This window comes from Ovis aries, chromosome 17, assembly GCF_016772045.2.
Source record: "Ovis aries strain OAR_USU_Benz2616 breed Rambouillet chromosome 17, ARS-UI_Ramb_v3.0, whole genome shotgun sequence".
Lineage (NCBI taxonomy): Eukaryota > Metazoa > Chordata > Mammalia > Artiodactyla > Bovidae > Ovis > Ovis aries.
This window is the reverse complement of record NC_056070.1, coordinates 58,641,294-58,653,779: the sequence shown is the minus strand read 5'-3', so window position 1 is coordinate 58,653,779 and position 12,486 is coordinate 58,641,294. Positions and strand designations below refer to the sequence as shown.

The 12,486-nt window shown below is 44.0% G+C and overlaps 1 protein-coding gene and 1 non-coding gene across 4 annotated transcripts in view; one reads left to right on the top strand and one right to left on the bottom strand.

Moving 5' to 3' along the window:
• Window positions 1-4,787, bottom strand: part of MED13L (mediator complex subunit 13L) — a 285,853-nt gene extending 281,066 nt beyond the window's left edge. For 2 of the 3 annotated variants that reach the window (XM_015101659.4, XM_015101660.4), the window contains exon 1: window positions 4,524-4,787. In XM_015101659.4, coding sequence (XP_014957145.2) covers window positions 4,524-4,595 — 72 coding nt within the window. In that variant the 5' untranslated portion in view covers window positions 4,596-4,787. Of the gene's footprint in view, window positions 1-3,541; window positions 3,941-4,523 lie in introns of those variants that run through there. The other variant, XM_060400794.1, reaches the window with a different exon arrangement.
• TRNAC-ACA (transfer RNA cysteine (anticodon ACA)) lies at window positions 59-130 on the top strand. Its single transcript has one exon. It is a non-coding gene; the product is annotated as a tRNA-Cys (tRNA).
• Window positions 4,788-12,486: the final 7,699 nt, after the last annotated feature.

Below are 12,486 nucleotides of genomic sequence, written 5' to 3'. Positions count from 1 at the left end.
ATAGAATATTCCTATCTTTTGCCAATATATAATACATAGACTATAGCATAAAGTGACTTCCCTGGTGGCTCAGACGGTAAAGCGTCTGCCTACAATGCAGGAGACCCGGGTTCGATCCCTGGGTTGGGAAGACCCCCTAGAGAAAGAAATGGCAACCCACTCCAGTATTCTTGCCTGGAAAATTCCATGGACAGAGGAGCCTGGTTGGCTACTGTCCATGGGGTCACAAAGAGTCAGACACGACTGAGCGACTTCACTTCACTATAGTATAAAGTGGTGACAGAGTATCTTTCTTATTAATCTCAAGAGCAGAGAAGACCTTTGAAAATGTTTGATGAATACAATTAACTCAGAATTAACCAGGCTAAATTAGCCCGTGAACAAAAAAGATGAATCTTTCCATGCCTAATTAATATAATCCACTACTATAACTTAATTTCATTTAAAGAATGCCTTAAAAGGTTTTTTCCCCAAACACCTAATACAGTCATGAAAAAAATGACCAAAATATTCCAAAGAAAGTGCTAAACTACATAAGCACCTGGCATAAACTCAACACTCACTGTCCTAAGGCACCCCCTGCCTTTATTCTCACAAAGCAGCCGCAACCTAACTTCCTCTCAATGAACTCTTCAAGCAATAACACAGCAACATATTTTGTAGCATACAAGTCCTGCGTACATTATTTTCTCTTTAAATTATGAACTCATCACACGTACAAATGGCTCTTTAAAACGGTCCAGTAAACTGCTATGCTATGCCTTAAATTGCTGTCTATTATGTACTTAAAAATATTTACTAGCAATTGGAGGTTAATATGGCAAATACTACCGGGTAAGCAATTATTGCTATTAAAAATATACAAATATCATTAAATAAAATGAACCATCATGAAAAAAAGACGCTTCATGTGTAAATACTAACACTGGAAACTCAGACAAAAAAAATACTCTATATAAAGTATTGGCATTTGAGAAAATTAATCATTTCTTCTCCTCATTTTCAATTGATGGTCCTCCCCATCTGGTTCTAACTCAAAAGAATAAATCGCCAAGTTTCTACAACTATCTTCCCTCTCTGCAAAAAAATTAAAATAAATCTCAAGAAAAAAGAAAGCAGGTCAATGAGAGATTACTGTAAAATCTTCAAATATTGAATGAATGGCCCTTAATAGGAATTACGTACTAATGTGTATTTCAATTTAAGAAGGAAGAACTTGATACCATCCCCCAACTACCCCACAGTCAGGAAGATTCTATGCAAATAAAACATGAATGCGGGGCATACCTAACTAAGAATTAAACTGCCCTGTGCCAAAGAGTATATACTTTTATGAAGTATATATATACTTTATGAAGGACATAAAACCACTTTTCTTCATATCATCTTGAGTAAGAAACAGAAAGAAACAAAAGTAAATATATACTTACATCTGGAAATTATAACATGTCTTTCCACAAGGGTGAGTTGACATCCCATAGGGCACTGGTACACTCTCCAAAAGGGCAGATTTAACACACTTAACTGAATTATAACTGAGTGGATACATAACAAGAGTCTCCCGGAAATGTGATGGACAGCATGAGAAAACAGTTCTGAGTCACAAAGGCACAGTCAGGCATGCATTTAATGCAGCAGCTACAAATCTCACAACTGCAAGAATAACCCATATCATGGCATTTTTCACATGTTAGGAAAAGGAGCAGGGTTGACAAAGAATTTAGGAAATATGATGATGCCACGAAGTAGAATATCAGAAGACTAAGTAAAGCACTAACAAAAATCTTTAAGGCACCTGACTGCACAAATCAACTTCTGCTAAGCCAGGTGAACACCTTGAGGTAACAGAAAGTGGGTGGGTCATTAATGTGGTACAGAACTTTATCAGCTCTAGCTTACATTTCAATCCACATTAATAAGAGTATTTAGGTAAAGTCTCTATAAGCAATACTTTGCTCAAAAAAACTACAGGTTAAAAAGAAAACTATACGCTAATATTATGTACTAAGAGTTTTTATAATACATGCTTTATTCTGAACAGGTGATGATTTTATCTCCTTTGGAATTAATTATTCTATACAATGTATTTTAGGCAACATATTTTTGATATTCCAGGTTGCTGCTGTATCTGATTTTCAAGAAAATGCTCAATTTGGAGCAAGAAAAATTTACAGTATCAGTAGCTCTTTAACGGATTTGCAGTTTTTTAATAACCGGCTATCCAACCTCCATCTATAAGAGAACACAGACATTACACAGTTCTTCAAAAAAGAAAAAAGCATTTCTGCATTTCAAAGTTGCTACCTAAAGAATAATTCTGTTTAAAAAAACTATACTCAAAAATGAATTCCTGGTTTAAGCACAAACCTTTAGAAAGTCAGAAAGCACAGAATCCTCTCCTACAAATTTTTTCTCCAAAACAATATTAAACATCTTTAGAAACATTATCATTCTTAAGCTTTTTAAAAAAATTAAAAAAGGATAAAAAAAGAAATGATATATACTGAAGACTGGCTACACATGTATTTTCACTCCTACATGAAAGGTACTGTATACAAAATAGCCACATATATACAAGCCATTATCAGTCAGCATGATATATGGTAATTTGGGGGAATCTCTCCTCACTAATACTGATCTACTTGGTTATTTTAATTTCCTGATAAAGTGTCAACTCGGTCACCAGTCACCAAACAAAAACCATTTAAATACCCCTTAGTCAATGTTTGCTACCCTATGGAAGTCCCTGAGAATCTGAGTGACACTAAATGAAAGACTGAGAGAAGAAAAGAGGAGGCAAGGGGAAGTTATCACAGGACTGAAAGGGAGAATCACAACTTGTAACTGAATTTTAAGATTAAATATCCGAATAAAAATGTTGGGAGGAAAAAAACTGACCTGCTATTACTACAGTAAAAGCATAGATACTATGTCACTCGGTCTCAGTAGGTAAAAATCGCTTGTCTTCATTTTTTAAAATCTGCATAATGAAATATATTTAATAAAGCTTCTATTTAAAAAGTTGGCAAGAATTTGTATTTCTCCACTAGTCTCAAAAGGAAAAAAAAAAGCATCTATGCTACCCTTAATTAAATGTAACTAATTACAATTTGAACACTAAATTATGTACCCAGTGTAAACAAAGATTAAGAGGAAATAAAGCTCTATGTACAGCAGAGGTTACGGAAAACAATTTCCAAAATGCATGTTCTCTAAAGGCAGTCCCCCAAAAAGGGTACACCACTTAAACAAAGTTGGGTTTTTTTAAAGTCTAAATTAAACAAACCGTTCAGCCAATTTTCCAATTATATTCCACGCTTGAAACATAATTGCCTTACATCTGTTTACAAATCTTTGCTCAATATTTAAACAAATTCGTAGTCTCCCGGGCACATAGCTATACATACAGTTACTCATGCACAAAGCACATATTTAAAGACCACGCACTGCAATTATTAGTCTAAACGCCAGGTTTAACAACGTGAATGTTTTCAGAGCTAGGTAATACGACCCAATAAAAAAAAGCAAAGATGGCATTTACCACCAAATGTCACTGCCACCGCCAGGAAAGAGTTTCTGGAACCCTATACATTTTTAATTTCGATGAATCTAGACGCCGTCGTCGGATGCCAGGCTTCCAGGAGAACAATTGACACCCTAACTGCTTCAAGATTAAGGCAGGCGATTCAAATCCGAAGGAAAAGTTGTCAATTATCAGAGAGAGAGCGCGAGAGAGGCGAAGACAGATAAAAGCGATGTTATCAAACCGCCCAGCTTGTTGCTTTGTGTGTGTGTGTGTGTGTGTGTGTGTGTGTGTGGATTCGTTGTGAGCAGAGAGAAAACAGTTTTTAAAAGACACAGGAGGAGAGAAAGAAAAAAAGCTTTCTCCACCTTCCGTCGGCTCGGTGCAATGGCTTTAAGGCTCTCCAGCGTAGTAAGCCCCGAGAGGCAGGCGGCTGTCGATGTTTACAATCGCCGGAGCTTCGGGTGCAAGAGTCCTTTACTGACACAATCGCATTCAATCAACTGTTTTCGGGCGAAATTGCAGGTGTCATTATGGAATTTTTTAAAAAATTCAAAAGGCGGGCGGGCGGGCGGGCAGCCGATCCGACACAAGGGGGAAAAAAAGCTGCTTATCGCAGGCGCGGGCAACACAAGGCAAAAGCCTTCCACATTTAAGGGGGGAAAAGAGGGGGAAAGGGAGGGGAAGGGGAGTGCGACTGCAACAGAGGGTGGGCGTTCGAAGTGCGACCCAGAATCCGCAGCTTTGAGACTTCCACATGCAAATTCCACGCCGAGCGCCGCGCTCACAAATGATTTTTAAAGAGCCAAATAAACACTGGATGGGATCCAAGGCGAAGGAGAGACGATCCAAAAGGGGGAGAATCGGCAAGAGGCGAACGGCGGGGAGAGGCGAGGGAGGGGCGAAGTCCCGGCGGCGGGAGGAGAAAGTTGGTCGGTGGCGGAGGTCGACCCCCCCCCACCCCACGGCACAGCCCCCTCCCCGCAGCCCGGCTACTCACCAGCGAGAAGAGGTTGGAGTGACAATCCTCCAGGCTCGCCCCGTTCGCCACCCAGTTCGCTGCCGCAGTCATGATCCTCCGCGAGCCCGGCCGCCAGAGCGGGGCATGTCGGAGCGAGGCGTCCGAGGCGAGGCCGGGCCGGGCGGCGGCGCCTCGCCGGGGAGCGTGGGGCGGCCCGGCCGCCGCCGCCGCCGGGGGAGGGCGCGAGGGCCGGCGGGCGGGCGAGAGGCGCCGCGGCGACGCCGCGCCGGGGGCGGCGGGCCCGGGCCGGCGGGGGGGTCCGCGGCGGCCGCGCGGCTCCTTCCTGCTCGGGCGGCGGCGGCGGCTGCTCCCGCGGCGGCGGCTGCTCCCGCGGCGGCGGGGGGCGCTGTCCGCGCGGCCCGGCGCCCTCCCCGCCTCTCAGGGCCGCCGCTGCCTCCCGGGCCGGCGCTGCGGGCCGACCGCCGCCTCCGCCTTCCCTGTTCCTCAGCCGCCGCCGCCGCCGCCTTGTTTATCTCCAGCCACCGACTCCCCCTCAGCCCCCGCCGGCGCGTGAGGGGAGGCGAGCCCTAGAGTCGCCGCCGCCGCTTCGGAGCCGCCGCCGCCGCGGAGCGCGAACTCGCGAAGGGGGGGGTGCGGACGAAGCCAGCGGGCGACCCCGGCAGCCGAGCGACGTCCCCTCCTTCCTCTTCCTCCCCCACCCCCCCCTCCTCCCCAGTCAGCCTCGCTTCTCCTCCCTCCCTGGGCTCGCTCGCTCTGACAGCAATGGCGGCCGCCGACCGCGGCTCGGCCCGCCATTGGCTGGCGCCTTGTCACGTGACGGGCGCCGGCCGCACGGGGGGGGACTGGAGGAGGCGGGGGAGGGGCCGGAGCGGCGGCCGCGACTGTTCGCTGGCGGCGCTGCTGAGCCGAGAGCGGCTGGATTCTCCGGCGGAGAGAGGGAGGGAGACGGAGACAGAGGGAGAGAAAGAAGTGCGGGCGGCGCGGCTCCGAGGCGGGCGGGCGGGCAGTCAGCCGCTGAGCCGGCCGCCCCGCGCCCCGCCCCCTCGGGTGCACGAATCTTTGCTGGGCGCGACCGCGAGCCACGGGAACGCCGGTGGCAGTGGTTGTGGAGGGCTTGGGGCTCCTTGCCTGTGCCCTCGATCGCCCCTGCCGGCTGGGTGGCAGAGGCCCGCCATGGGCCAGACAGCAGATCCAAGTGCTTCGGGGTGTCTCCTCGAGGTCTCACTCCGTGGTCCGCGTTTTGCAGATGAGAAAACTGAAGCACAAAGAGGTTAAGACACTTACCCGAGGTCGCTCACCTAGGAAGAGGAGGGGATGGGATTCGAACCCTTGTATTCAGGCACACAGCGAAGCGGAGCTCTTGCATCAAGATTTTAAAGCCTAGGCCAGGAAGTGCTTACTGTGTACCACGCACTATGCTCTGAATCCAGAAATGCCTTTTTAATCCCTTACTCGTAGGCGCTGTGCGCATGCATGCATGCGTTGCAGAAATGCTTTCTGACCTCTTGCTTTGTGCCAGGATATAAATATATGTATTTTTTAAACTACCAGACACTACTGGGCTGGATTTGGAGCAGACCTTCCCGCCTGGCTCCATTCAGTCAATAACCAACATTTCCCAAGCATAACAGTGTGGGAGTCCAGAGAAATGCCAGTATGAGGAGGCTCTCTGTCAGACCTCAGAGCTCATGCTCCCCTCGAAGGTGGGAAGGAGATAACTTCTTCATTAACAAGCCCGCAAACGTGGAAAAGCCAGGTGGATTGGATTAAAACAGGGACGAATGGAAAACAAGAAAGAAGCAATGTAATAAAAGGAGAACAGTATTAGATATATGAATTGAGCTTTGGAATTACCACAAATTACTGCTAAAGCAAAACTCAGGAGCAGCATGTTATAATATGCATTATGATTGACACTATGTTACAACGAATGTACCCACATTATTTCACATAGTCCTCAGAACAACCGCATTAAGATACTGTTTTTATCCTTAGACTGTAAGTCAAAGCTCAGAAGTGCAGTGACATCTCCAAGCTCTCCAGTTAGTGAACGGCTCAAGCCCAGGTGTATCTGGCTTCAGAGCCCAAGCCTGAGTCCAGAAGGTTCTGTCAACAAGTGCCTATAGATGACTCTGGCACCCATGGTTGTATTACCTTGACCACCATGGTTTAACTCTCTGAGCCTCATTTCCCAGTCTATCAGAAAGAGGTCCCAGTTGCTGACCCACTGACTTCAGACCAATTTCATGCATTTCTATTAAGACGTATTGATGAAAATGTTTGGGGGAAAAAGAGCACTTTATCAACATGCATGATGTTACTTGCGCCTGAGCAATCAGAGTGATGGTCTATCATATCCAGGTGTGTTTCTATCCCAGGAGGCTTTCATCTCACATAACTGGTCAACAAATTCTCATTCTTCGGTTTGTTTTTAAGTCTCTCAAAGCAACCTAATCAAAAAATTATAAAAGGACATGGACAGTTTACAGAGTAGGAAAGACATATTGCTCTTAAATATATAAAAAGATGTTCAGCCTCACTTGTTGCAATGGACAGAATGTTTGTGTTTCCCTAAAATTAATCTGCTGAAATTTTCATTCCAAGTGTGATGGTATGTGGAGATAGAGCTTTTGGCAGGTAATTAGGTCACAAGGGTGTAGCCCTCATGATTGCAGTAGTGCCCTTGTAAGAAGAGACAGGAAAGACTTCCAGCCTCCAAACTCTCTCCCTCCCTCCTTCTTTCTCTTTCTCTCCCTGCCTACTTTGCCCTCCCCCACCTCAACTGGCTCTGCCCTGTGAAGACAAAACCAAGAAAAGCATTCTTACCAGGAACCAAATTGGCTAGCACCTTGATCTTAGACTTACCAACCTCCAGAACTGTAACAAATAAATTTCTCTTGTTTAAGCAAGTCAATCTATGGTAATTTGTTGGAGCGGCCCAACAAGCGGACTGAGACACTCATCATAAGAAAAACAGAAATTAAAGCTATAATAAGTATTGACAATATTTTAAAAGCTTAGGCAACTGTGAAGGGAAGCAGAACTCGTACACGCTGTCAGTGGGAATATAAATTAGCACTGCAGCTTTGGGTGTCAATTTGGAAAAGAGCAAAATTTATAATGCACCTTCCGTTTGACCTAGCAATTCTACACAGATGTGTAAAGACCTATAGAGCAAGGATGTGAACTAAAGCCTCTTTGTAGAAAGCAACTTCCATGTCCATCATTTGGGGAGTAGTGAACAGTATAATTTAATTCCATGCAGCCGTTAAAAATAATGAGTTAGCACTATGTATACTGCTACAGAATAATCTCAAAAAGAGATTATTAATTGAGATATCCCTGGAAGGTTGCATCAGAGACAATGGTAATATCAGTTCTCTCTGGGGATAGAGAGAGTAGGGAGAGAAATCACTTTTCACTGTTTTGCATTTTCTTAGCCAAATGTGTATATTACCTATTCAATATAGTAAGTTTTAAACAACACAAATCAATAAATAAAATTGAAATAAAAAATAAACAGAAAGCAAATAAAGCAAATTGGGAGAGGAAAAAAAAGAAAACCCCATCTAGGGAGATCTCTTCGGCTGTCAAGCGAAAGCCCCAGAGTGGAAAAGAAAAGGCCAGAAGTTCAGTGTGCAATTGCCCCGGCAACATGAGTAACAGAATGAGGACCCAAGAGAACTGGGTTCTAGTCTCAAGTGGGCCCCTGAGCAACCCTGTTATCTTAGACAAGCCACCCGACCTCTCTGGGCGTTTCCTCCTGTGCGAAAAGGCAGCCCAGGTGATCCTCCATGCTAAGTCATTTCTAGCAATGAAACCCTTTGACTCTGCACTATGGAGATGACTGATAAATATCTGCAGAGCCCTTAATAGAGAAAGCAATGGGAGTTGATGGAGAGCCTCAGGAGATAAAATCAAAACAAAACAAAGCCATTCTGGCAACTAGGCAGCAGCAAGACACCAGGCACTTCTGAGTCCAGTTCCCCATGTCGGGGGCTCGTTAGAAGCATCCTCATTCATGACGTTCATGAGTTTCCCTCTTTGTGAAAATGCCTAACTGCCCAGGCAGGAAATGGATGGGCCCCTCTGCACAAGTCTCAGGTCCTATTCTAAGAATGACAGGTTAGTTCCCTTTCATGGTTACCAAATGTCATGGCAGAGAGAAAATGGAAGCAAAAACCTGACCGGAGGAGGAACCACCCTGTTAGAAAGACCACAGGAAGCCGCCACAGCTGCAGGGTGGGAGTATTTTGTAGGAGTTAAGAAGAGAGCTTCAGAGTAAGAGGCACCTGGGCTGCAATCTCTGCTCTGCCATGTGCTAGCTGCTCAGCCTTAAGCAGGTCACTTAACCCCTGTTCCAGTGAGCTGACCTCCCAGAGCGACAGCCCAGGGAGAGATCTTAGCACAGTGATCAATAAATCACAACAATCACAAGCCACTTGTCTATCCTTGTACAACCGAATGTGGCATCCAGTCACATCACTTGGAGGTTTTTTTTCCCCTTAACCTTTAGTTTCATTGGATGTAGTTTATCGTAAATAACAAAAGTAACAAAATGCTAGCTGTAACAGGTTAAACAGCATGGGAGCATGCCAAGGAAAATCTCTACCACTGAGATCACCAAACTCAACCAAATTGTTAGGAGTCCTTATTCGGCTTCCTCCAAGATCATACCAGATCATATTGGTTGGCCCAAAAAAGTTCCTTCAGTTTTTAACTAAAAATAAAAGACACATTTTTCATTTTCACCAAGAATTTAGATCAACAACGTATTCACCGTTTTGTTCCAATACCTTCTGCTATTTTTTAGGCAACTTCATAATTCCATCTTCCCCAAACTTTTTATCTCATTGAGCAAAGATCTGCTCCAGGTGTCTTTTACAGTCTTCCAGGGAATTGAAATTTTTTCCATTAAGAGAATTTTGTTAAGACTAAAATAAACGGAAATTTGAAGGTGCAAGCAACGTCTAGTGAGTACGGTGACATGAATCAGAACTTCCCAGCCAAGCTGTAGCAGTTTTGGCCTGGTCATCAAAGAAACGTTTGGTCTTGAGTTATCCTGATGGAAGATTATGTGTTTTCTGTTAACTAATTCCAGAAGATTTTCATCGAGTGATGCTTTCAGTTGGTCTCACTGGGAGCAGTACTTGTTGGAATGAATCATTTGGTTTTCTGGAAGGAGCTCATAATAGAAGACTCCCATCCAGTCCCACCATATGCACAATCTCACCTTCTTTGCATGAATATCAGCCTTTGGTGTGGTTGGTGGTGGTTCATTTTGCTTGCCCCACAATCTCTTCCATTCCACGTTATTGTACAATATCCACTTCTCGTTGCCCATCACAATTTGTTTTAAAAACAGAACATTTTCTTTACATTTCAGTAGGGAATCGCATGTGAAAATATGATCAAGACATGGGTTCAATCCCTGGGTCAGGAAGATCCCCTGGAGAAGGAAATGGCCACTCACTCCAGTATTCTTGCCTGGAAAATTCCAAGGACAGAGGAGGCTGGCAGGATTCAGTCCATGGGATCTCAAAGAGTTGGACACGACTGAGCAACTGGGCACACATGCACACAGATATGTGGAACCGAAGCATCACAGTAATTAACATAACCAAGCTGGTACAAATAAGTTTCAGCACTTGATTTGGATATTTTGAGTATATTGGCCATCTCCTGCATGGTATAATATTGATTGTTCTCAATGTCTTGATTTGGTTGCTATCAACTTCAGCTGGTTTACCCAAACTGGTGTGTCATCCAGCAAGAAATCTCCAGCGCCAGACTTTGCAAACCACTTTTGATACATTTGACCAGTCACAGCACCTTCTTCATACACTGCACAAATCTTTTTTTTTTTTTGGGGGGGGAGGGGGTGTTCAGTTGCATTTTTAACCTTTCTTAAAACAATAAAGCATACTATGCCAAAAATGTTGCTTTTCTTCTTCCATCTTCAATATTAAAATGGCTACCCCAAAATTCACCATTTCTGATAAGTTTTTTTTTAATACACACTGATAGAACAGCTGTCATGATACAATGAATAAAATTGTTTCAAATGAAGTTAGACAACTAAGCATTACTACACCCATCTTACAGAAAAAAAAAAACAAATGAAACTTTTGGCCAAGCCAGTACAATTTAAACACACATTCCTAAGAGGATTTTTTTTTCTTTTTTGCTTTTTACGAAAATGGGATCATGTCACATATATTACTTTGCAAGCTGCTTTTTTTTCACTTAACAATTTATCACAAATATACCCCTAGGCCTATATATCTAGATCCAACTCAGTCTTTTATTAGTTGTATAGTGTTTCATAGAACACCTGTGCCATAATTTATCCAATTATTCCACTATTTCTGAACCTTCGGGTGGTTTTCAGTTTTTTTTTTTTTTCTACTCTAAATAAGGGTGCAATAAATATCCTCATCCATATTTCCTTATGAAGTGACACTTTTATTTCTGTAGAATAAAGTCCCCAAAATAGGATTGCTTTTTTATTGTTAATAAATGTGTATTTTTATTGTTAATAAATACAGCCGGAAGACTTTCCCCAAAGACTGTAGCAATCCACACTCCCTCAAGCAATAAGGGAAGACAGTATACTTCCTCACTACCCTGCCAGCATTTGCATGTTGCCAGTCTTTTTAAATTTTTGCCAGCCCAACGGTGAAAAATGGTGTCATTGTCGTTTGGATTTGCTTTCTCAAACTCCAGCGAGGTAGATCTTCTCTTGGGTCTCTGGACACTTTGCATTTCTTCCTGCTGGGTTTTTGTTGTTGTTGTTGTTACTCTCAAGTCAGCAGCTGAGATGAAGGAGAACCAAAGGTAGTCTCAAGGAGACAAGCCAGGGGTTGGGCTCAGTGACAAACACGAGTCTTGGGTCCCTCTCATCTGGTGTGGACAAGGCCGTTCATTCCATAATTCCAGGAAGATGTTTCTAGATGCTTCCATGCGGCATGCCTATCCTTTTCATTCCTTCACTTTCATAATTCAATTTTTAAGTTGAGGTTTTTAAGTTCCCTCTGAGAGAATGGTCTTATACCAATCAAGCTGGGCTGCCTTGGGCAATAACAGCTCTGCTCATAACCACCAAGGATTTCCTAATTGTTCCAACCTCTCCCCTAAGACCGTGCAGAGGATGAAGTAAAAACAATAGCAGTCGTTGCTGGTTCCGAGCGTGGCTTGAGGTCTGGGGAAAGGCAAGAACATCAGTGCTGGTCCAGACCCCAGCTCTGTCTTGGACTCTCTTGAGCTGTTAGCCAGTGACTTAACCTTTCTGTACCTCAGTTTCCTCATCCCTAAAGCGGGGTCGTCCTTGTGTCCTCTTAGAGCCACTGTAAGTATTCAGTGTGTTACTGCACAGAAAGCACTTGGCACTTAGGTGTTCAATAAATGTCAGTGACTCTTCAGACCCAGGGCTTTTATAAAATGTAGGTGGAGACGGAACTCCAACAAACACCACCAAGGAGATCATTCAAGCAATGATTGAGTTTTAAAAAATCCCAATGAGCTTAAATTAACTGCACTTGGTGGCATTTTACCTACACCTACATACAAAGGACTCTTGCTTCTGGTAACGTGGATTTTTGAATGAATTTAGCAAACCACGATAAAGCGCTTTCAAATAGCCAATAATAAGGAAGTGCGTGAAGGTCCCCTGAAATCTTTGACCCAAAACAAGTGACCACATTCATAAATTTTCGGCCTCCACTACGTTTACATGTTGCAGGCTATGTCCATGGCAGGTGGTGAAATATATCATGTGAAACTAAATTCTGTTTCCTCTGGATGGACCCACATACACACACACACACTCTCTCTCTCTCACTCTTTCTCTCTCGCAGTCTGAATGTCCTCGCTTACAACAGCCAATTCCGGTTTGAGGCTGAACAAAATCGTCTTTAAGAAAAGAGTGTGTTCAAGAGGTGGATTCTGTAACTTTTCCTCTCCAGGGTTGTGCAAGTGTGAA